We start from the raw sequence: 26,900 nt of genomic DNA, 5'->3' as shown, positions 1-26,900 counted from the left end.
TTTAATTTCAAAAAAATAAAATTTAATTTAAAAATTTAATTTAAAAAAACTCAACACAAGGAACTCATTTTCCACCAAGCTGCAAGGACTCTCGATTGAGGTCAGATCATTATCCCCTCAAACAATCACATGGCCTACAAAAAACCTCCCACCGTCCACCAACAAGAAAGAATAGAGTCACTTTGTAAGTCAATTGTTAAAGTGGATTTCCTCCAGTTTTCTGTTTGCAAAAGGATCATTATAGTACAAATAAACCCACACAGGGATATAAATTTATATAAAATGGTCAGCAGGTAGATAAAAAGTGACCACAGCTAGAGATATTGCATTTCATTGATAAACTCAACTGTGTAAAAGAAGAATGTATCTTAAAACAGGAAATGGATTACCTTAAAAACGCATTAAAATAGGGTAGTTAAGATAATTAATATAGATGCATCTAAGGGAAAGCTGGATATACACAGAGAAAGAAATAGTAAATTGATGGAAAGACAAATCAAAATGAGAGGAGGCTGTTGTGGGGCATAAACACTGGTATAGACCATTTGGCTGAATAGCCTGGTCCAGAGTTGTAAATTCTGTGCATTGTAGGGACTTGTATTGCTATATTACAGCAACCTTTCTGAACAAGTCAGAAATACAGCATTTAAATAGAATCTATGATTCTTAAAAACATCTAAGGATAAAAGCTAACAATGTTAAAAACTAATGGTATAGCTCTTTCAATTAGTTATTGGAAATAAATTTAATGAGGTTTAGCAATGAAAGGAGGCTTCAGAAGGGTATGATTCTAGGATTTGAAGATTTCTCTTAGTCACTTAGTTCTAACAAGATCTAAATACAATGCATAGGAACAATGGTGCATCACTACTTCAAGGTTCCAATTTCAATCCCAATGTCAGTGTCAGTGTGGACTTTGCCTGATGAGACTATGGGCATGTACTACTGTAAATTGCTGATTAAGTGCTGATTAAAGAATCAAAAGGAGAGCTCATGGGCATGTGAGAGAGAATAAATTGCAGGACCGTAGGGACGGAAGGAGGAAATGGAACTGATGGATTTGTACTGTTGAGAGCCAGCATGGACACAATGGGCTGAATGACCTTCTTATGTATCATAAGAAGAAAGAATTGTAAACACCATCAGCAAATGACTGAAAAAAATCACTTTTCATAAGGGTATTTTACATACACTTCAACCCCATTGAGCCACGTTAAACTAAATCACCCTACATTAGTTGTAAAACTTTCCATAAGCTTCAATAATAGATCAATTATTCAAAATAATACATAAGCTTGAGATGAAAACAAATCAATTTTGGTGTTAGGCCAGAACCTAGGAAATATTTATTGCATTTCACAATTTAAGGTTACTAGCATTGTACTTTGTAAAGGAGCAATGGGGAAATACATGTTTTAATCAAATTAGTCCTGATTATGAAAATACCCTAACATTTGAAATCCTTCTTTTGAAATATTATGCATTTGTCACTGAGGGTTCAGTCTTTAAAGTGCAAATAATTCTCATTCGAACATACAAGATCCAAGTTAATCATGATATTAGCATTCTGAAGTTTATCTCTCATCTCCAAATAATTACTTCCTCAGGAGGCTAAAGAAATTTGGTTTGTCCCCTATGACTCTCACCAACTTTTACTGATGCACCATAGAAAGCATCCTATCTGGATGTATCACGGCTTGGTATGGCAACTGCTCTGCCCAGGACCACAAGAAACTGCAGAGGGTTGTGGACACAGCCCAGTGCATCACGGACACCAGCCTCCCCTCCTTGGACTCTCTTTACCTCTCGTTGTCTTGGTGAAGCAGCCAGCATAATCAAAGAGCCCACCCACTCGGACATTCTCTCTTCTCTCCTCTTCCATCGGGTAGAAGATACAGGAGCCTGAGGGCACATACCACCAGACTTAAGGACAGCTTCTACCCCACTGTGATAAGACTATTGAACAGTTCCCTTATACAATGAGATGGACTATGACCTCACAGTCTACCTTGTTGTGGCCTTGCACCTTATTGCACTGCACTTTCTCTGTAGTTGTGACACTTTACTCTGTACTGTTATTGTTTTTACCTGTACTACATCAATGCACTCTGTAATAACTCAATGTAACTGCACTGTGTAATGAATTGACCTGTACAATCGGTATGCAAGACAAGTTTCTGACTGTACCTCAGTACAAGTGACAATAATAAACCAATACCAATACCAATAATTATGAACAGCACTTGTGTCTGGCAATGAGTATTATATCTTTGGTTCCAGTATAACAAATATGTAGGTAGCATTTGTTAATTGTTTATGTAATGACCCACTCCAGGTGACAACCGTACATGTATTTCATTTTGCTGTCTAGGACAAGCAATGAACAACAGCCTAAGGCTACCTACGTAATCCCAGCATTCCACCTCCTAACTGCAGAATCTAATTTGTTGGAGTAGTGAAATCTGTGCTTTAACTTCAGTTAAGTGACACTAATTAGTGTAAAACACAGTTTAGTTTCTATTGAAGTTTGTCAGATGCAGTGCAGAACACCATACTTAGGATACATTATGGGTCCAGTATGTCCACACTTGAAATTATTTGTTTCATTTTGGTCCTGAGATTAGGCAACCTTCAAAGCTCATAAATGATAAGGTTAAGCCAGGAATTGGAATTACTTAAAATACAAAAATGTAGATTCTGAAATTCTGAAATAAAAACAGAAAATGCTGGAAATACTCAGCTAGCCAGGCAGTATTCTGTAGACACACAAAATGAAATAAGTTATCAAATAAGATGCCAGTTCTGGTCATGGCCTGAAATGTTAACTCTTTTGTCTTCTCACAAAATATTGGCTGACCTGTTGAGTTATTCTAAAGAAGATACAACCTAGTTTACAAAATTTTAGAAGTCCTGTTAGTTGCTCTGAAATGGATAAGGTATTTGGTTGGATAGATAGAAAGTTAGGTTAAATGGCAAGAAGTCTTTCTTTTCTTACAGCATCAGTGGGAGTGAAACAAGTTTCTTACATGAGTTGTAATTATAAGAAATTATGGATTTCCATAATGTTCTGGAATTCCTTTTGGAAGATTGAAAAGAAGTTTTTTTCTGAACTGGCCAATGCAATAGCCTTTTATTTTTATCTTGTCACTCCTGGTAGAAAGTGCAGTTGCAAAGCATAAGGAATGTGAAACTGGTATATTCAGAGGGCAAGCTTGAGAAGCTTAAAGCCTGTTCTTGATATTTTTCATCTGTAAATACGTAATGTCAGATGAAGTTCCTGTCAAAAGCCAACATGTGGAATCACAATCCTCCAATTTGAGCTGCGCAACTTTGAAAAACTAACAAGTTTGTCTCCATAGTTCAAGACACTAACTGAATACTTTAAATCAATACACAAGCTATCAATGGCTGTTAAATTGGATCTGTTTCAAATGTCAGTCAGGAGTTATAACAAAAAGACTGACATTTTTACAGTTATTAAAATGACTAACACAAAAGAAAGAAAAAAGGACTAACACCCATACAGCACCTTTCACAGAACATCCCAAAGCATTTTACACCTTAAAAAATAATTTTTTCAAATGTAGTTAGTTGGATCAGAAGAAATACAGCAGCCAAATTTGAAAAGAGTACGCTCCTAAGACAGTGATGTGACATTAGGCAAAATTCTTCATTGTGTTCATCTAATACCACCATAAATTTTGCAATCAGTTAGACTCAACCATCATATATTCAAATCTCCTTTAATCCAATAACGAATGCATGTAAGAACAAAATACTTCTACCTGTTTTTTTAAAGGAATGGTCATAAATGTTTGTCAAATTCTTTAAGATTTTCAACAAGTTTCTTGAATATTTAATTAAAAATGTGAAAGCAGCAATTTTCTAAAAAACTGTGAACCTTAAGAGATTTCAACAATTTCATAAAAGCAAATTCAGCTTCTAACAAATCATTCCATAAAAGTAAAAAGATTATCTTTAATCTTATCTTTAATAAATGTGAAATGTAAAATGTCATTTAAATTTCTTTAACAATTTGAATCATATACTGGATAATATTATGTAACTTGTTTATGGGTTATGTGGCACCTCAATTTGACAATTGTGTTTGGGCGAGATCTCTACAGTGCTCCATATGGTTGTAACAACCCAACTTCTCTAGTCACTCTGCATAACCAAGATGTCACATACCAGTGAATCTCCACTGCCCCGTTGAAGGCCTTGACATCATTCCAAAAGTGTGGTGCCTCAACAGACACAATATAGGTCTGGATCATTTTGACGATTCATGTCAATAGACTATCATAATAGACAGTAAATCAGCATTTAAGCAACACAACTAGTGTAATAATGTAGAAAATATTGAATTCCATTGCAACAAAGGCTGTTTGAGGTGTTATTTTCAATAGAAAAGCTTCTATAAATAAAAGGCTTTCAGGTTATAAAAGAACAATTCATGCATTATTCTCCTTTAGAGAAGTAAATCTGTGGTCATTACTATGCCTAGTTTGTAAATGATGCTGCTGTCACTTGTGGATAATTCTTTCTTTTAAATTCATTTTTCAGATGTGCACATTTATTAACCATTCTGAACTGCCTTTGATAAGATGGCGGTAAAATGATTCTAAATGAACCTTTTGAAGTGATTGTAATATGACCCTCAGTTATAACAAGCTCCTACAGACATTCATAAAGAAGGCCACCACTACCTTCCCAGAACAACTAGGTGTAAGCAATAAATATTAACCATGAAAATGAATAAAGAAAAATATTATACCTTTTGAAATTAATTTAGCATTTTTACTTCAAATTTTTAATACATTAATTTACATACAACAGGATTCCATGTTCTGAATCTGAATAAAGGATATGAATTTTACCATGCTGATTTACAATAGCCGGGTGATGTACCAGAAGACTGGAGGATGGCTAATACCGTGCCTTGATTTAAGAAGGGCTATATAGACAAGTTAGGGAACTCAGGCCAGAAAGGCTTACATCAGTGGAAGAAAAGTTATTGGAGGGGATTCTGAGAAACAGGATTTATTCTCATTCAGAGAGGCAAGGACTGATTAGGGATAAGTCAGCATGGCTTAGTGCATTGGAAATCACGTCTCACGAATTTGTTTGAGTTTTTTGAAGAGATGACTAAGAGGATTGATGAGGGTAGGATGGTAGATGTTGCTTACAATTGACTTTAACAAGGCCTTTGACAAGGTCCCACATGGTAGGGTGGTCTAGTCTGAAGATGCAGGGTGAGTTAGTCAATTAGATACAAAATTGGCTTGGTGGTAGGAGGCAAAGGGAGGTAGTGAAGGACTGCTTTTAAGATTGGAGGCCTGTGACCTGTGGAGTGCCACGGGGATTGGTGCTCAGGCTCCTGTTGTATATCATATATATTAACAATTTGGTTTAGAATGTACGTGGCATGATCAGCAAATATGCAGTTAACACCAAAATCAGTGGTATAGTGGACCATGAAAAAGGTTATCCAAGGTTACAATGGGATATTGATCAACTGGGAAGGTGGGCAAAGGAATGGCAGATGGAGTTTAACTCAGATAAGTGCAAAATGATGCAATTTGGCAAGGCCCTGGGGAACGTTGTTGCACAGACAGACTTAGAAGTATAAATATATAGTGCCCTGAAAGTGGCAACACAGATAGACAGGGAGGTGAAGGAGGCCCTATAGCATGCTTGCCTTCATCAGCTGTAGCATTGAGTACAAGAGTTGCGACGTCACATTGCAGTTGTACAAAGTATTGGTGAAACCACATGTGGAGCACTGTGTGCAGTTCTGGTTGCCATGCTATAGGAAGGATATGATTAAGCATAAGAGGATGCAGAGAAGATTCACAAGGACGTTTCCAAGACTGGAGGTCTTGAGTTATAAGGAGAGATTGGATAGGCTGGGACTCTTTTCTCTCGAATGGAGGAGAATGAGGGGTAACCTTATAGAATTTTATAAAGTCATGAGGCGCATAGGTAGCTTAGAAGTCACAGTCTTTTTCCCATGGTAGGTAAGTCAAAAACTAGACGGCATAGGTTTAAAGTGAAGGGAAAGATTCAAAGGGAACCCAAGTGGCAAGTTTTTCCACACAGAGGGTGGTGGGTTTATGGAACAAACTGTCAAAGTAACTGTTAGAGGCGAGTACAATTACAACAATTAAGGCATTTTGACAAGAAAGGTTCAGAGGGATATGGGCCAAATGCAGGCAAATGGGACTAGCTTAGATAGATATTTTGATTGGTATGCATGACTCAGGGTCAAAGGCCTGTTTCCATGCTATACAACTCTATGACTCTATGTGTTGTTAAAACTCACTGTACACTTCATCAAGCATTTACCCAGTCATAAGTACCATACCCAACATCAAGGGTAACATCAAGGCATTTTACACAAATATCACAGAAATTCCATGGACTAGAAATTTAATACCATAATGTATGATTTTTAAGTACTGAACAATTGACTTTCAGGTGACCTTATGGAATTCATGGTTTCCATGCCTGTATTGCACCTACACATCAAGCATTACAGGCATGATCTATCCAATATTTTCTAGTTTACATTCAGTACTACATTCAGGATATCAGAGGAGAAGAATTCATCTCCTTCCTTTGAACAGAGATCAGCAGGTATTGTGGATATGTGGATTTGCCAGAATTGAGATCTTCCCAAAGAGTCAGAGAATGTCAATAGATTTTTAGATATGAACACTAAGCAAAAGACCAGCCATGATTTTATTGAATGGTGGAGCAGACACAAAAGGCTGAATAACCTACTTCTGCTTTGATTTCCCATCTTTTGACATATGTTCTTAAATGAATCCAGGGCTCTACACGAACTACAAGGTCCATCATTCCCTGCACATACAAATAGCATATGAACACCTACAAAAAATCCCAGAAAAGACAATTACATTGGCAAAATCAGTAGGAGCATTGTGAAAGACTACCACAGGGGTCCTTATGGGTCCTTGCTGGTAAGACCATATGTTCTGTCAAGCCCTTTGAGGAGCTTGTGTGTTTCAATGAGTTCACTCATTCATCTCAAGAGAATACAGACCTAGTCTGTTTAATCTCTTCTACTAAAACAAACCCCCAGAAATTAATCTGGTCGACTTCTGCTCCATTCCCTCAATCACAAATATATCCTTGCTTTGATAGGAAGCTCAGACCTGTACATAATGTTCAAGATGAAGTCTCACCAGGGCAAGACTCAGAATCTTATCTGACAGGTTACCATTTCACCCACTCTTGTTCCTGTTAATGATGTTCAGCAGTGTGGAAGTCTCATCATTTCCACTCGACATTCAGCACTGCCCATTGTCCAATAGAAACATCCTGGAGATTGACTGTAACCAAAAACATTCCCTTAATCAGGCATGTACTTACTGTGTCTGTAACAACAAACTGGAGACTGATGTCCCACAGTGAGATGTCAACTCCAATACTTGCAAAGCCATTCTATTATCCAGAAAGCAAAAAATAGAAGTTGTCGAACAATTTCTGTTCATCTCTAAAAATGTTGAACAATGCTCTATACTTGCTTCTATCTGTGGAACTCTCAAGACACTGAAAAATACTCTCCACATGCATTGATTAATGCAGCCTCACTCAGGAAAATAATGCCCTTTGGACTTCCACATATGACATTTCACTGCAGTCTATCACTGAAGCAATGCCTGCCTTGTCATTTTGCACCTGAAATAAGGCAACTCATGAAATATTCTACGCTATGAGCTACGCCACTTTGCAAGTCAAGGGCAGCAACCAGATTTGTACTTTAAAAGAAACAAGTGGACTCCAAATCCCAAAGCATTCTTACTTTGAAACAAATCTTCCCTTTCCTGCATACTTGCTCATTCTATTTGTAGGAGCTACCCCCAAAACAGCATGTTTTGGAAGCTCTTCAATGACAATTAGGGATGAGCAGCAAATGCTGACATCTCACAAGACCCACTATCCACAAGTACCAACAAGAAAAAACAACATCCTCAGTGACAAAATTTCATGCTGCCATACTTTATTACTGATTATCGGTCACATCTTCTACCCAAATCATGAATGTGAAAACCAAGCAAATCAATATTCCAAACATTTTTACACATCTTAATCAAAAGCAAAACTATTTCAATCATTGACTGGTCATTTTTGCACATTCTCATTGCGTCCATCTTGCACGTGCCTATCGACTTTTTTGCAGAACTACATCCAAGGTTATATCTACACTGGTAGATAACTAATTGCTTGCTTGTAGCAGAGAAGATAGCAGGTAGCTATGAAAGGCAACCACAAGCAGCCCTAGGCCCAAATATCCTGACTTTAAACTGGACAGCCTTGTAATGAATAGTCTGATTTAGCTTGCTAATGGGAAACCATGGTGTGGCATTGTCAGAGCAGAAATGGTGGGAGCTTGAATGGTGTCACTGCAAGAACAACAGGTTTATATCCACAGACTCAATGTCACACTCCTCAGATGTGTTATCAGCTGGCCTCACAATCTGCTGGAGGATACATAACTGGAGTCTGTCATGGCCTTGATGCCCCTTCTAATTCAGTACTCACATGATACATGGCTGCTGCATTTGCTGCAATGAATGCTGTGACTTCTGTCTTCAAATATTTCAAAGTTAGTTCCAAAGGTTTTGATATGTTACTGATGGAAAATTGCAGGCTCCAGGCAAAGACCTGTGCAAGATTGAAAATGAACTCCACACAATCTATGACACAAGAGAGACTGCAGATGCTGGAAATCTGGAGCAATGCACACAAAATGCGAGAGGAACTCAGTGGATCAGGACTGGACTGATGAAGGGTCTCAGCCTGAAACATCAACCGTTCCTTTCCCTCCATAGATGCTGCCTGGCCTGCTGAGGTCCTCCAGCATTTTGTGTGTATTGCTCCACACAATCTATCACACTTCACACAAGTTATTGGATGGGCAAGACAATACCTCAAGCATCTCCACATGCATGTCCATCAGCCTACATCTACAGCTGCCATGTCATGGTCCTCAGAGAGGGTCTCTGCAGCTGAACTGGTGTGTAACGTCCTCTCCAGCTGCTATTTCCTCTTGATCTTGCTTTGGTATACTTGTGTCTGTATATTTGCCACATGCACACACATTCTGCCTATAAACCACTCTTTATTTTTTGTGAATTGCCATGTTCTGAGTTGGTGAAAACAAGTGGAAGATATACTGATGTATGATCATCATTTACCTAATCTGATTCTTATGGCATTGCCACAGGGTCCTTGCGAATTAATATTTCTTGTATATCTGAAGTGAAAAAGTCACAATAGTAGGATCATGGTGATAGGGGAATAGGCAAAAAACACGTTTAAACTGTCTGGATATCATGAAGTGGAAGAACTTGGAGGATATAAGGAGGGTGCAATGTAAGGAGGAGGACTAGATAGTATAAGCATACTGTACCATCTTCAAAGGTCACTGGTCCTGTAGCAAACAAGTCCATGATATGAACTCTGTCCTGCAAATTATTGAGTCTGTGGACAGGATAGAGTCATAGAGTTATGGAAACAGGTCCTTTGGCCCAAGTTGTCCATACCCACTAGTTTGTCTACCTGAGCTAGTCCCAGTGTTTGACCCATAACCCTCTAAACCTTTCCTGTCATATACCTGTCTAAGGTCTTTTAAACGTTGTACCCACCTCTACAGCTTCCTCTCCCAGTTCATTCCATATACTTACCATCCTCTGTGTGAAAAAGTTATCCCCCTTTTAATTCTTTCCCCCTCTGGTCCCTTTTAAATCTTTCCTCTCTCACCTTAAACCTCTGCCCTCTAGTTTTCAAGTCCCCTACCCTGGGAAACTATGACCATTCATCTTATCTATGGCCCTCATGATTTTATATACCCCTATAAGGTCACCCCTTAGCCTCCTAAGCTCCAGGGAATGAAGTCTCAGACTATCCAGCCTCTCCTTATAACTCAAGCCCTCCAGTCCTGACAACATCATTTTATGCACCTTTCCCAGTTTAATGACATCCATCCTATAGCTGGGCGACCAGTGCTACACAAAATACTCCCCTAAGTGCAGTCTCACCAATGACTTATGCTGTTGTAACATAAGGTCCCAATTCCTGCACTCAATAACCTGACCAATGAAGGCAAGCATACCAAGTGCCTTCTTCACCTCCTGTCTACCTGTGCCTCCACTTCCAGGGAACTATAAACCTATACTCCTAGGTCTCTCTGTTCTAAAACACTCTCCAGGGCCCTACCATTTACTGAGCAAGTCCTGCCCTGGTCTAACTTACCAAAGTGCAACACCTCACACTTGTCAGAGTTAAATTCTATCTGCCATTCCTTTGCTTACTTCCCCAATTGATTTAGATCCCGCTATGATCTTAGATAACACCCTTCACTGTCCATTAAACCACCAATTTTGGTGTCATCGCAAACTTACTAACCACGCCAACTACATACTCATCGAAAACATTAATACTGATGACAAACAGTGGACCCGGCACTGATCCCTGTGGCACACCACTGGTCACATGCTTCCAATTTGAAAAAACAACTTTCCACTGCCACCCTCTGATTTTTTCCACCAAGCCAATTTTGTATCCAATTGGCCAGCTCACCCTGGATCCCATGTGATCTAATCTTCCAGACTAGCCTACTATGAGGGACCTTGTTAAAGCCCTTGCAAAAGTCCAAGTAGACAACATCTACTATCCAGCCCTTGTCTGTCCTCTTTGTCAGATCTTTAAAAAACTCAGTCAAATTTGTGAGACATGATTTCCCACAAACAAAACCACTCTGACTATTCCTAATCAGTCCTTGCCTTACAAAATGCCAGTAGATCCCATAGGCTGCATCTGCACAAATTTTTCCAGTGAGAGAGGCAGAGCATTACTGAGTACATCACAATGTGTGTATAAAACATGCCTGCCATGGTGGGATAGCAGTATGTATAAGGCAGGAGACTATACATACAAGGTATGAATATTGGAAGAGTGGTAAGCAAGCAAGCACAATACCGATGGCAGATGGGATTTGTTGCAGTGAAAAAAAATCTTGACCCTCAGTTCCCTTTTAAATCTTTCCCTGCTGGGCTCTTTTAAACCTTTCCCCTCTCATCTTAAATATCAGAGGTCACCTTACACCCATGTGGTCATGAAACATTGTGGCACTGGAATGAAGTCCCTCGGGTATCACTCCAGGTAGTTATTTCTCTAGTTAACTTCATCCACCAGAGCTTTAATTCTGCTCTTGAGGAATTCCTGAGATCTGCATCGTTATGATTTTCCTATTTGTATTAGTGCAACAGGGTTCCCACTTTAATGCCTGTGAAATCATGGCTGCTTCAAGTGCTGACCTAGCTGAAGAGAAGCTTCCAACAGTAGATAAATTTAGCTGTCACCTCCCCTTTAAGAGGTACAGATGTGATTCAGTCAGCCTTGGTCAGTTTCAGCAGGTGCACAGGATTCTTGAAATTACTCATGCTTAACATGTGCAAATGGAAAAATACATTGTGAGTGATTCCTCTAAAGCATAGAAGTGCTTGCACGAGGAGCATACATGAAAATTGCACACTACCAGCATAGCTTGGATGGGATCCCTTATTCAGCACCATTTTAGAATTCATTTTCGTGGCTTATAAACTTTTAGCCTCACATTATTTTGATTTAATCTAACTATTTTATCTTTCTAGGTGTTCACCAGCAATAAAGTCATGACAAAAGCAAACATGTGAATACCATGTCTAAAATAAATACAGAATGTGACAGAAATAAACAATGTCTATCAATATACAAAAGAGAGAAGAGGCTTACATTTTGGATGAATAATCATCAGGACTGGCATAGTTATCTCTGCTTAAGATGAAAAAGCAATTTAATGTTTGATTTTGTGCTAGTACAAAAAAAATGTCCCCACCTGAAACATTAAACTACTTATTGATTTTTGGCTGCTGATACATCTGCATTCTCAGCACCTTAAGGATGTGACGTTAAATCAAGGCCACACCTTCCTTCTTGGGCGGGTATAGAAGATCTAATGGAACTTTAATTTGAAGAAAAATATAGCTCTCTGGTGTCCTGAACAATACATTTCTCACAATAATATCATTAAAGGAGCAGATTATCAAGCCACTATCAAATTGCCATTTGTGGAAAACCTGCCTTACACAAATTGGTTGCCATTTTTCCAATATTACAATAATGTCTGTTCTTCAAAAAGTACTTCATAGAATGTAAGTGCTTTGGTACCAAGATTGTGAATTCTGCCTAATAAATGCAAGCTATTACTCCCAAAATATTGTACAATACATGGTAAGAGTACAGAAAGTTTTATTTTAATTAAGCAAACATCTGTCAGATCCCAAAATTGGTCAGAGCTGGATTTTAACTGCAACACTGACTAAAATTAAGGCATTTTTCGTTAAATTTACGTGTAGGTGTTTCAAGTAACTTGCAAGCTTTTAAGAAAATAAATACAAATGGAAGTTCCTTAGAAGAAACTGATCAAATTTATATGTTAAAATGCTGTAAAGTTTTAACAAATAATCTAAATTTTTACAAAGTTGGACATCATTTGTACAAAAATACACATTTTTTAAAGAATCCTTGCGGATCTGTAATTGTTGAAGAATGGCAATCAAATGGTTAAACATTGCTGTTTTGACGAAAGCTACAAGACAAACCTACTTTCTTCCACCCCATTCCTGTAGAAAACTTGTTGCCAGTCCTGTCTGCACCGTCCTCACTCTTCCAATAATACTTGGCCTTGAGCCAAAAGTGTCATCTTACGCAGTAGATAAAAAGGGATCATTTTTGAGGCCAGATTCCAACACCCTTGCTACCCACCACCACGCCCCACCACCACTACACATATATGTTACACCGTGTAGTACCACACTTACTGCTGCTCCCAACCCTAATTCCATAGACAGTAATCATGAATCAGTAGAAATAATAGACAACACTATCACATTTTCAGCAAAAGCACATTTCATTCCTGATTCTCTCTGTTCTGGCACCTGTAGTAGAAATATGGCACCACATTTTGTCCCATGAGATTTACGGAAAATATATAATACAGTACACTGGGAAGTTTGTTTTGAGAAAACTGCTATAAAAGATGTTAAATTAATACTACTTCTCTAAAGAAATCATGAACAGCAGGGAAAACAGGGATCTCCACATTCTTTAAATACTTCATCCATAAAAGCTTTGTTCCTCTCAAAACTATCCCCAAACAAGTTGCAATGTGATTAATAGAAAAGGCATCTCATTACTTAATGATATTAACCATGTTAATAAACATTGAATGGTTTTTGAGACTGCCTTTTCAGACTGTTTTTGCAAATTTCAAATATATATGTTCAAAATCAACTTTTTCCTCTCTTCCAATTTTCTTCAAGGCCATGTCCAAACACACTATGGTTACCAGCATGAATGGTAATGGCCCTTCAAAGATCAAAATCTACTTTTTCTATATGCTATACTCTCACCTTACCCTGAGAGAAATAAATTGCTCTGAAAACTGTGGTAGAAGTGTAAAGGAATCACAAAAAAATTATACAGAACATAATTTTGAGAGGTCTAAAACACACTGACATGACCTTTCCCTCGCACTAGCTAAATATCATATATTTTAAATGATCAACAGAGTTGAATTTAAATTACATACATTACTTTAGTAAAAGAGTCTTATTCTGGAATTATCAATTTTAGGAGCCACTTCATATTGAATGAAAAAACAGTTTCTGCCTTTGAATATGTATTTTGCATTATACATGTGAATACTTTAATCTATCTTACATCAGTTGTAAATTAGATTTAGCAATCTTTAATTTACTTAATTTTGCTCACAACTGTCATAGCAACTTATTTAGTACATGAGCAACAGTGTCTGCTATCATCCTTTGACAAGTAATACAGCCAGCAATTCCACTGGCAAACAAGGTTTACATCAGTTAGCAATATTTACAACGACAGGATACTTCTTAAAGAGCCAGACATATTCCCCGAATCCAGCATTCTGACGAACAGGAAAGAAAACACACCTACTACTCAAAATTACTTCTGAAATGATTACTAATTACTGAAATGACTTTATTTTGGTTTACAGTGAATTATAATAGTGTGGGAGCAAAAGGAGAAAATAATATAAAATGTATAAAGACTATGAAAATAATTATGGGCAACAATTTGTATATTTTCTGAATTTCTATTTACAATCAAAATTTTGAATTTCTTAGAAAACTGAAAAATGAATAATTAAACAAACAAATTATTCTTCACAACATTTTTCTAATATGCAGAAACCTCATACTAACATAAAACAATTATTAAACAAGATCAAAATAAGTCTTACCCGGCAAGGATAAACATAAATTTCCAAATCCATACATTCCATAATTTAAAGCACCAAGTAGATTCATGTACACAGGTGTTAAGCAACCTTTGCCAGGTTTCTGGTCAGAGAGTTCGAGTGCTACGTTTTGTGCTGTTGTAACATAGCCAGCAGGTTCGCAGAACTATGTCAGTACGGAGCAGAAACTAGTATAATAAAGATACTTACCGTTTGTCATGTGACTCAGGGAGCTGTATTGGCCATTGGGTGTGCTTGTGGTGGGGTTCATCATCCTTGAATGGTCCATCTTGGGACAGAAGTCATCACTACCTGTTCCAATGAAAAGGTCAACCATCACACAATGGTAATAAAGTAATAGTTCTGTTTCCAATAAGTAATTCTCTTTCTGCAATACGTACTATTCTTGTGAGAAGGATAGATTTAAACAATCAATCTTTAGTCACAATGAAAACTTACTTTCTTCTTTAGAAACCTAATACCTATCTTGAACTAAAAGCATTCTAAACAGTTCATTTCCTTTCACTGTTATTAATTTAGAAAAGCAATAGATTTCAATTAGCAGCACATTAACTGAACACAGTGAATTATTATCTACTTTGTTATTTCAATAAGGTTTACAATTTAAGGGTAAAAATATTGATTCAGTTTAAAACTCACCACTACCAGTAATAGAGCCATCAGGAGCCTCTGTTTCCATATTCAAAGTGCAGTGCTGTAAGAAAAATTGCCAGAAATTGTCAATGCGGATGTCTTATCTGTCACTTAAAAGTGCTAACGGTAATTAAAACACACCTGTGATCAAAGAACCTTAATCGCAATGCTACACCTTCTGTGTACTATATGACCATAGCTTCGAGAAGGCAAAAGTTACTTTTAAAGATTTTTTAAAAATTGCTGCATTATTTGATTCAGAGGAATGACATCAATTTACATCATCAGTAGTAAATTACAGTAGCCCTTTTTTCAGGTTTTGTTACTGTCAGATTAAGTTGTCGATTACGTTAATGACCTACAATTAATTTACAAAGATGCATGAGGTGACTGCAGTCTTTCTCAAAGATCCACAAAGTGGTGAACTAGAAGTTTCAAAGAATATAGTTGCGTCAACATTTCTTCAGTCTTACAAGATGGGTCGCTGGCTTGTTCCTGGTGACAAGTCATCGCGAAATTTTATGTCATTCATAATAAAAGGTTTCTTAACTTTTCTTCAGTTACTGTAATTCATTTAACCTATTACTGCAAATTAAATGTAAAATGACATTAATTTATAACTAAAATGACTCAAACTCCCTTATCTCATTGCCATATCTCTGCACACACCACTTGTGCATGTACAAATCATTCGAGGTCTACAAAACTAAATATACTGAGAATGGTAAACATGAATCAAGCCATGAAGCAATTCTTGATGCCCAATGCATTAATATAGTCTTTGCATCTGTCCTGAAGGATTAATTAACAGTGAGACTACAAAAAGTGAGATTCTCAGAAACATATCTACTTTCTCCTTTAGAACAATTGGCCATTCTCAAGAAGGATGCTACTTAGGGAGTTCTATTGCATATTAATGGAAGAATCCATTTCTATTGATCTCAAAATATTTTTAGGCATGACGACAGAAACGTCGCGTTACTTACTGGAATAAGGTTATTTCTCCACTTGCCTCCAGTTACTTCCCTGCAAAATGTGAATTCTATGTTCCTCTTTTTGCCAAGTTTTAGACTCGAGTCAGAGAATACTATTTACAGTCTGATTTCCAGTACCCGAGAAAAAAAGTAACTCTACGACAATCTACGACCCGAATAAATTCCAGGCACCAAAATAAACACAGTAAAACAAAACAAAGCGATATCTACATAGAACCGATTTGTACACTTATTCTAATAATGACCATTAACACATATAACAAATAAGAAGAATCGAACCCAGTTCCTCCGAAAGCTGAAACCAGCGTCGGACACACTGCAACAAACAGGAAGAAAAGTCCCACCAACAAAAATGGTTAAAACACTCCACCTTTCTAGCCTACAGATCGAACGAGAAGCGTCAAAATCAAGCGACTGTCAGCTCTTACTCGTGTTGAGGATAAACGTGCAAGGTATGGGATGGGTGTTGGAAAAATGTTCTGGAATGTCAACGTACAGGAGAGAAAGAGGTCAGCGCCTCGACAATGCAATTTAAAAAAAACTTGATACACCGGTTCCTAAGGAATCGGCCAGAGAGAGAGAGAGAGAGAGAGGAACAGGCTTTTAGATTCAGGACAAGTTACAAGATTGTTTAAATGGCCCTTGGCAAAATATTCTCTTTCCGTGGCATGTGAAAAGTCAAATGCTGACAAAAAAAAACTCGTTTCCATTCGGCAATGACAGTATCAATCCGGAATGAGCAAGGTGTGAAGGGTGACAATGCCAGTAATCACACACTAGGCTCTCAACGCATTCACATTTACTGTACAATGATTCCTTAACAGTGGGTGCATGAGATCTGGGTGCGATCACCATCAACACATATCCTAGTATTATTCCAGCCACCATATGAATACGGCAGGATTTGTTTGGAGCTGCAACAAGTCATTAGGTCTGTACGGTGTATGTGCAGGTACTTATTTTTTTAATCTTCGCTTGTATCAAACTGATCTGATTCACATTTCTGAGTGATGCAGAAACAAGCCTTGTGATTACCTCAGTAACAGGCTACGATCAATCAAATCCATCACCATTCGCTTTAATATTGCACAGAGGCGAAATATTGGATCTGAAACGCTGCTAATCCAGCAGCCACTTCCTCCATCTTCACCATGGTAGTATGGGAGTTTGTCAAACACCGAGAAACCGAACCGCGCGGTTCTGGCTCTCGGCGATCGACTAGAGCAAAGATACTCCAGCCAACACAAGGGAAACACCAAAGATAAGAACTACACAGAAACCCGGCCAATCATTAAGGCACATAAAGCTCTTTGTTTTTGCAGTCTGCTACACAGATCTGGCGCTAAAATATTGGCAATACGCCTACTATTAACATGTGATAAATTATGAATGTTTTTACAACCGGTATTCAATTATGGGAAGTTTAATATTAATTGACTGTCCAGATAATTTACAGAAGTATGTAAGAACCAGGCTATTTACTTCAATAAACAAACACTCAAGTATTAACAATAATTGCACAGTATTTGGTTAAAGGTCATTATCAAATAAATATGCCTACAAGTCTTTTCTTTAACTAGCAAACTCTCTATAAACATTCGCCCATTTTAGCAGGTAGGTTGTTGTATTAAAAATGCTTACAGTTTTGGGGATGACATGCCACCAACCGTGCCTTTACAATGATATTCATCGGTGCCTGAATAATTGACATCCTGTTTCATAATATTGAATTTTGGCATTTTCACCAGTATTTGGACAATTCAGCTTTGCAATTCCGCCCGCTACAAAGTCCGCAGTGTTGATATTTATAGTTCAATGATCTGAAAACGAACCTTTTCCAAAATTGTTAAAGAAATTCTTATCATTAGCGTCGTTGAAATCATTTGACACATATTTTGTTTCAGGTATAATTTCACACTAGTTTGCAAAATCACTACCAGGCACATTTAAACCACCTTAAATTCAGTGATTTGGGGAAAAACTCGAGAACCACAATCTTTAAAATATTTTAAAGATCGTATAGCAATCTTGTATGTTTTATAGCGATTGTACATTGGCCCACATCCGGTCTACGTGTTCTATTTTTTCCAATGTTTCCATATCACATTTCATCCATAGTAACTTAATCTTATGTCCAAGAACATTATCTGGGTCCAGCTAGTCAATAATGTTTTCAGATGTTAAAATGATTCGAAATATCACTCCTCACATGGCACTTCATTCTTTGCATAGGTACTAAATAAATCATACACCACGTTTTTAGTGTGGAGAACCAGTCTGTCATCAACTGACATCTACATGTGGTTCGGTCACTACACGAAACCTATACAAATGATGGTGGCCAGCAAAGTAGTATTAAAGTTCCACGAAAAAAAACACAATGCTTAAAATGACGTGAAGGCACATATTTAGCGAATGTTAAAAAGCAAGATCTTAACTTTTCAGAACTCGTGATTTATGAAGTGGCTGTCTCGTTTCATCCTTGAGAATATAGTTATTTACAACTGTCTTAGAACATTTTCCATGTGATAGAATGGGAAAGGGGAGGAGGAGGAACGGTTTCCATGCGGTTTTGAGTGCATTTTAACTTATTAAGGTTTAAACGCGTTTCTTGATTTATTCAGGTCAGAAGTGAACAAGGTGTGGGGGAATGTCGATCATTTATCTCTAAGTCTTATAAAGTTACCCTTACATTTTCATTAAGAAGCAATTTCTACATACGTTATCGTTTGTCATTATTATAACAGCCTATGTCTTTTCTTAACTTTACCTTTTTGATTACTTTTCAACTCGATTATAAGTACACTGGATTATAAATCATTAAGTATTTACTATGTATGTTTAAATGTATAAATCCTTTCCTTCCAAAACTATTTATGGAACTTGGAATGGCAAAAATGATAGATAAATGGTTGACATTTGCTCGCTTATCATCGTGTGTTTAGGAAGGTCAAAGTTTATCAACAATTCTTTGTGACACTACTAAATTGCCACAGTGATTGCCCAGCGAATATATACATAAGATGGCTACACAGATGACAGATACTTCAAAAACTGTCATCACAGTGCCACCTACTAGCCACAAACTCCAATTACATGGCCACAAACCAGTGTTTACATGCAATATTTCAATTCTCTATTTACACATGATGAAATCTATCATAGGATGTATGGGAAGTAATGAAAGAGATTGTTGGGGCTCCGAAGGAGATTTTTGCATCATCACGAAGTACCAGAAAATTGGAGGGTAACTAATGTTGTTTCCATATTCAATAAGGACAGTGGGGATAAGCCAGGAAACAACAGGCCAGTGAACCTTATGTAAGTAGGAGAGAAACTATTGGAAAAAATTAATAGGGATAGGATTTATGATATCTTGAAAAAAAAGGACTCATTAGGGGGAGTCTGCATGGCTTTGGACATGGGAAATCCTGCCTCATAAGTCTGAGATCTTTTTGAGGAGGTTACTAAGAAAACTGATGAAGGCAAGGCAGCAGAAATGGTGCACATGGATTTCAGCAAGGCTTTTGACAAAGGCTGGTCCAGAAAGTTAGAGCATATGGGGTCCAAGGCATTTAGGATTAAAAATTGGCTTGGTGATGGAAGGAGGGTTGTTTTTCTGACTGGAATCTGTAATCAATGGTGTATCGCAGGGATCAGTGCTGGGACTTTTAATATATGTAATATATAAATAAATGACTTGAATGAGAATTTCTGAGGTCTGAGAATGTCTGATGGAATTTAATCCAAACAAGGTTAGCATAACGCTATTACAGTGCCAACGATCGGGTTTCAATTCCCGCCACTGTCTGTAGGGAGTTTGTACGGTCTCCCCATGAGTGCATGGGTTTCCTCCGGGTGCTCTGGTTTCCTCCCACATTCTAAAGACGTACGGGTTAGTAGGTTAACATGGGTGTAATTGGGCAGCGTGGACTCATTGGGCCGGAAGGGCCTGTTACCATGCTGTATAAATAAAGTTTAAAGGTGAAGTGTGAGGTAATGTATTTTGGATCTTCTAATATCGGCCAGACATAGTTAGCAAATGGTAAGGTCTTTAGAAGCATTGATGTACAGAAAGATTATGGGGTGCAAATTCATAGCTCCCTGGAAGTGGTGACATGGGTGGATAGGCTAGCGAAAAAGGTGTTTAGTTTGTTTGCCTTCATAGGCAGGGGTACTGAGTGTAAGAGTTGGGGACATCATGTTGCAGTTTTGCAAGTCATTTGTTGGGCCACAGTTGGAATATTGTGTGCAGTTCTTGTCACCACACTATGGAAAGTTTGTGATAGCGCGAGAAAGAGTGCAGAAAATAATTACCAAGATGTTTCCTGGAATGGAGGGCTTTAGTTACAAGGAGAGATTGGACAGACTGGGATAGTTCTTACTGGAGTGTAGGAGGCTAAGGGGTGACCTTATGGAGGTTTATGAAGTTATGAGGAACATAGATAGAGTAGATAGTCACAGTCTTTTTCCAAGGGTAGGGGAGTGTAAAACTGGAGGACATAGGCTTAAGGTGAGAAGGGAAATATTTAAAGGATATATGAGGGGCAAGTTTTTCCCGCACAGACGGTGGTGGGTATATGGAACAGGTTGTCAGAGGAGGTGGAAGGGACAGGCACAATCACAGCCTTTTAAAAGCACGTGGACTGGCACACAGAGAGGGATATGAGCCAATTGCAGGAAAATGGGATTAGGGTAGATGGGTACCTCAGTCAGCTTAGACAAGTAGAGTCAAAGGATCTGTTTCTAGACTGTATGGGTCTATGACTCCATGGAACTACGAAACCCTTTGAATTCCCTTGGTCTCCATAAATTATGGGATTGTCTCCCAAGCAGCTCTAAATAATCTAAAAGAAAAATCGTGAGGGTGAATTTCAGAATCAAAGAATCACAGAGTGGTTACAGCATGTAATTAGGCCATTCTGCCTGTTTAGTTGGCACTCAATTCTTTATTCTTATATCCTCATCCAGCTTTTCCTTGAAAGCTGCAATTGAATTTGCCTTCATTACTACTCTGGTAGTGCATTCCAGACCCAAACCACTTGCTGTCTGGAATCACTTCCCCTTGTGACACTTTTGATTCTTTTTGCCATTCATCCTCAATCTACATTTGCTAGTTCTTGACCTTTTCACCAATTGGAATAGTTTCTCTCCATCTATTATAGCCAGACCCTTCATGATTTTAAATACCTCTATTAGATCTCCTTACAATCTCCTCTTTTTCTAGGAGAATAACTCAAGCTTCTCCAGTCTGTCCACATAAATAATGTCCATCATCCTTGGAATATTTTTGTAAATGTATTCTGCACCCTCTCCAAAGCCCATTGTTCCTAGAATATGGGGCCCAGGACTAGATGCAATATATCAGATGTGGTATAAACCATTATTTTATAGAGGTTAACTTCTTTGCTCTTATACTTTACGCCTGTATTTATAAAGTCTATGATACTGCACTTTTGAAATCATTTTTTCAAACTGTCTAGCCACTTTCAGCAAACCATGTACATATACACCTAGATCTCCATAAGCAAAGAACAGCAGATACTGGAAATTTTTACTTCAAAAACAGAAATTGCTGGAAATACTCAGCAAGCTTGGCAACATCAGGGGAGAAAGAAATACAGTTAACATTTCAGGTTGAAAAACATTGTGATGCTGGTGGAACTCAGCAGGCCAGGCAACATATGTGGAGAAAAGCAGGCGGTCAACATTTTGGGTCAGAACCCTTCTTCAGGACTGAAGATAGGAAAAGGGAAAGCACAATATATAGGAGGAAAAAGCAGAGAAGTGATAGGTGGACAAATGAAGGGAGGTGGGGTGGGCACAAGGTGGTCATAGGTAGATAACGGCAAGAGATAGTGATAGGCAGGTGCGGGGGAGGTGGGGAGAGCAGAACCACTGGGGCATAGGTCAAAGGTGAGGAGGAAAAAAAGGGGTAGAATAAACAAAGATAGGCTAGGAAAGGGAAGAAAAGAAGAAGCATGTTGGGGGGTGAGAGGAAGGGATGTGGGGATTACTTAAAGTGGGAGAATTCAATGTTCATGCCGTTAGGCTGCAAGGTTCCAAGATAGAAAATGGTGCTGTTCCTCCAGTTTGCGCTTGGAATTCTCCTGGCTTTGGCGGAGGCTGAGGACTGACATATCTGTGATAGTGTGGGAGGGGCAGTTGAAGTGACTGGCAACAGGGAGATATACAGTAGATTGCAGTTACGGACAGAGTGCAGATGTTCTGCGAAACAGTTGCCTAGTCTGCGTTTGGTCTCACCAGTGCAGAGGAGGCCACACTTGGAGCACTGAATGCAGTAGATGATATTTCTCTGTCTCACCTGAAAGGACTGTTTGGGTCCCTGGATGGAGCTGATTGATGTGGTGTAAGGGCAGGTGTTGCACCGATGGCAGGATCAGTTGAAAGTTCCCGGAGTGGGAGCAGGATGGGTGGAAGAGGAGTGAACTAGGGAGTCACAGAGACAGCAGTCCCTGTGAAAGGCAAAAAGGAGTGGGGAGGGGAATATATACTTGTAGTGGGGTCCCGTTGGACATAGTAGAAGTGGTGGAGAATGATGTGTTGGACACATAGGCTGGTAGGATGAAATGTGAGGACAAGGGGCACCCTATCCCTGTTGGGTCTGGGAGGGGTGGGGGTGAGACCAGAGGTGTGGGAAATAGCAGAGATACGGATGTGAGCTCTCTTGACCACAGTCAGGGGGGAGCCATGGTTAGAAAAGAAGTTGGACATCTTGGATGTCCTGGAGTGGAAAGCCTCATCATGGGAGCAGAGTGGAGGTGGAAAAATTGAGAAAAAGCGATTGTGTCCTTGCAAGAGACAGGGTGGGAGGAGCTGTAATCGAGGTAGCTGTGGTCATCAGTGGGTTTGTAGAAGATGTCAGTGGGTAAGAAATCTCCTGAGATGGAGATGGAAAGATCGAGGAAGGAGAGAGGGGTGTCAGAGATAGTCCAAGTGAATTGGAGAGCAGGGTGAAAATTTGTGGCGAAATTTATGGAACTGTGGAGTTCTGCATGGGTACAAGAGGTGGCACCAATGCAGTCATCAATATAGCAGAGAAAGAGTTGAGGAATGGGGCCGGAGTAGGCTTGGAACACAGACTGTTCAACGTAGCCAATGAAGAGGCAGGCATAGCTGGGGCCCATGCGAGTGACCCCTGGTCCAACCCCTTCCCACCTATGTCCATGACACATCACACGCTCTCCAACTCTTCCATAGCTTTAAGTTCTACAGCATGCACAACCTCATCTTCACCATGGATGTCCAGTCCCTATACCTCCCTATATACCTCCATTCCCTGTCATGACGGTCTCACTGCCCTCCCTTCTTTCTTGACCAGAGACAGAACCAGTCCCCTTCCACTAACACTCTCCTCCACCTGGCTGAACTTGTTCTCACCCTAAACAACTTCACTTTTGATTCCTCTCACTTTCTACAGACGAAAGGCATAGCCATGGGCACTTGCATGGGCCCCAGCTATGCCTGCCTCTTCGTTGGCTATGTTGAACAGTCTCTGTTCCAAGCTTACTCTGTCCCCATTCCTCAACTCTTTCTCTGCTATATCGGGAGTAGTGTAAAGAACAAAATTGAGAATTGTGATAGGGTGGAGTCCAAGAGGTGATGATTGGTATTGGATGAAACACAATGGTGAAGGTTTGTTTATTGCAGATAAGACCAGAGAGACATTTGTATCTCTCTGATTTTGCAACCCTTTTAGAACTTTTATATTACCTCTTCCCATTCTTCCTACCAAGTTGCAACATTGCATATCTTTCAGTGATAATTTTACGTGCCACTATCTTCCCATTCCATCAGGCTACCTAAATCTCTTTAAGGTATTTTACAATCCATCCCATAGCTCACTAAAATTTATGGTTTTTTTTCCCATTTTCTTTGAATACTTTTACTTATTAATTGTAAAAGTGTCAGAAATGGGGGTATGACTAATGGTAAAGGATATTTAAATTGGGTAACAAAGGCATTTCTAGTTACTTTTCCAGTGAAATGGGAAAGCAGTGGATCCAAGACAGATGGGGATCATGGAGAGACAATCAGAGGAGAGAATCCATGCACTGAAACCTCCAAAATAAGTCTAGCAAGAGGAGCATCTCTATTACAAAAATAGTTTGAATGTTAACACAAAAACCTCACCTAACCCATGACAGCAGAAAATTGGACAAAAATGAATGTATATAACAACTTCCATATTATTTACATATACAAGGAAATAAATGTCTAAGGCAATTGTAATATTCAGCTCAAGTGGGCTTAGAAAATAAAGTCTGGGTACAGAGTAATTCAGTTCCCTCTTTGAAGCTTTACATTCTTCCTATATGTTTTATTGATGCTTTCAATATTATTTTTAGTTTAGCAAAGAAGATCAATCTGACAAGTAGAGAAATTTAATCAGATGAGGTAGAGAATGGAGCGTAGAAGAATGAGGGGAGATTTGATAGAGGTTTACAAAATTATGAGGGGTATAGACAGAGTAAATGTGAGTAGGCTCTTTCCACCTAGATTAGGAGAGATAAGTACGAGAGGACATGGCTTTAGGGTAAAAGGGGATAGGTTTAGGGGGAACATTAGGGGGAATTTCTTCACTCAGTGGTGGGAGTGTGGAATGAGCTGCCATCTGATGTGGTAAATGTGGGCTCACTCTTAGGTTTTAAGAATAAATTGGATAGATACATGGATGGGAGAGGTCTGGAGGGTTATGGACTGGGTGCAGGTCAATGGGACTGGGGAATAAAGTTTTGGCACAGACTAGAAGGGCCAAATGGCCTGTTTTCTGTGCTGTAGTGTTCTATGGAGGTCAAGGAACAGCTCTGGAAAATTAACTAGTAAATGCAAAGTTAAAGTGACAAAATATCACGAAAGTAAAATTCTGCAAATACTGTAAATCTGAAATAAATTCAAATATTGGAAATAACCAGCGGGTTAAATTTTCAGATATCAGCCTGAGACATTAATACATAGATGCTGACATCTGCTGAGTATTTCCAGCAATTTCTGGGTTTATTCAAATTTCAAGTATATTGCTTCTGAATAGAATGTCAGTCTAGACAACATGTAAATGAAAGTAGTGAAATCAATATTTGAAATTGTTCAACTCAATAGCGTTTGGAAGGTTGCATGGGGCCTAGTAGAAAGTGAGGTATTGTTTTCCTTGAATACTTTCAGCTTCATTGGAATAATGTAAAAAGCTGAAGTTTTGGCAATGAAATAGAGTCATACAGCACAGCACAGGCCCTTCAGCCCAACTAGTCCATGCCGACCAAGATGCCCCATCTAAGCTAGTCCCACTTGCCAGCGTTTGCCCCATAACCTTCTAAACCTTTACAATCCATGTACTTGTCCAACTGTCTTTTAAAAGTTACTATTGTACCTGTCTCAACCACTTCCTCTGGCAGCTCATTCCACATGGATACCACCCTTTTGTAAAAAAAAGTTGCCCCTCATGTTCCTCTTAAATAATTCCCCTCTCACCTTAAACCTATGCCATCTAGTTCTTGATACTCCAACTCTGGGGAAAAAGATTGAGTGCATTTACCCTATCTATGCCCTTCATGATTTTATACACCTCTATAAGATCACCTTTCAGTCTCCTATCCTCCAAGGAATAAAGTTCAACCTCTCCCTATAACTCAGTCCATCAAGTCCTGACAGCATCCTTGTAAATTTTTTCTCTGCTCTTTCCAGTTTATAACCTCTTTCTTATAGCAGGGCAACCAAAACTGAACATAATACTCCAAGGGCAGCCTCACCAGCATCCTGTACAACTGTAACCTGACCTCCCAACTTTTATACTCAATGCCCTGACTTATGAAGGCCAGTGTGCCAAAAGCCTTCTTCACCACCCTGTCTACCTGTGACTCCACTTTCAGTGAACCATGTACTTGTACTTCAAGGTCGCTGTTGTTCCACAACACTCCCCAGGGTCCAGCCATTCACTGTGAAAGTCCTACTCGGATATGACTTTCCAAACTGCTACATCTTGCACTTATCTGAATTAAACTCTATTTGCCATTCCTTGACCCACTTACTCAGCTGATCAAGATCCTCCTGTAATTTTTCAAAACCTTCTTCATTATCCACTATACCACCTATTTTAGTGTCATCTGCAAACTTACTAATCATGCCTTGTACATTCTTATCCAAATCGTTGATAATAGATGACAAACAACAAAGGATCCAGCACTGACTTGAGGCACACCACCAGTCACGGCCCTCCAGTCTGAGAAACAACCTTCTACCATCACCCTCTGCTTTCTACCATCAAGCCAATTGTGTATTCAATTAGCCAGCTCTTCATAGATTCTATGCGATCTAACCTTCCAGAGCAGCCTATTCATAGGCCTTACTGAAGTCCATATAAACCACATCTACCACCCATCCCTCATCAACTTTCTTGGTCATCTCATCACTCATAAGACATGATCTCCTATTTACAAAGCCATGCTGACTATTCTTAATCAACCCCAGTCTTTCCAGATGTACATATGTCTTATCCCTCAGAATCCTCTCCAGTAACTTACCTACAAGATGTTAGGCTTACTGGCCTATTGTTCCCAAGTTTTTCTTTGGCACCCTTCTTAAATAAAGGCACAACATTTGCTACCCTCCAGTCTACAAACACCTCACTTAACGATGATGCAAATATCTCAACCTGGGCTCCCATAATTTCTTCTCTAGCCTCTCACTGTGTTCTTGGACAAACCTGGTCAGGCCCTGGAGATTTGTCTACCTTCATACCTTTTAAGACTTCCAGCACTTTCTCTGGTGTAATATGGACGATCCCCAAGATCTCCCCATTTACTTTTCCTAGTTCCGAAGTCTTCTCCCCACGGTAAAAACAGAGGAGAAATATTCATTAAGGCCCTTGCCTATCTCCTGCGGCTCCA

At 39.0% G+C, this 26,900-nt stretch overlaps 1 protein-coding gene across 10 annotated transcripts in view; it reads right to left on the bottom strand.

Annotated features, from left to right (window-relative positions):
* The window catches only part of ikzf2 (IKAROS family zinc finger 2), a 158,154-nt gene that overhangs the window by 47,331 nt on the left and 83,923 nt on the right, over positions 1–26,900 (bottom strand). For 5 of the 10 annotated variants that reach the window (XM_052025338.1, XM_052025368.1, XM_052025305.1 and 2 more), the window contains exons 2-3: positions 15,008–15,062; positions 14,558–14,659 (exon numbers count right to left, since the gene is read on the bottom strand). In XM_052025338.1, the coding sequence (XP_051881298.1) occupies positions 14,558–14,659; positions 15,008–15,047 (142 nt within the window). In that variant the 5' untranslated portion in view covers positions 15,048–15,062. Of the gene's footprint in view, positions 1–14,350; positions 14,503–14,557; positions 14,660–15,007; positions 15,063–15,142; positions 15,219–15,987; positions 16,115–16,366; positions 16,489–17,031; positions 17,146–26,900 lie in introns of those variants that run through there. The other 5 variants (XM_052025321.1, XM_052025329.1, XM_052025352.1 and 2 more) reach the window with 5 other exon arrangements.

The sequence above is a fragment of the Pristis pectinata genome, chromosome 1 (assembly GCF_009764475.1).
Source record: "Pristis pectinata isolate sPriPec2 chromosome 1, sPriPec2.1.pri, whole genome shotgun sequence".
Lineage (NCBI taxonomy): Eukaryota > Metazoa > Chordata > Chondrichthyes > Rhinopristiformes > Pristidae > Pristis > Pristis pectinata.
This window is presented reverse-complemented; position numbering and strand designations above follow the sequence as displayed.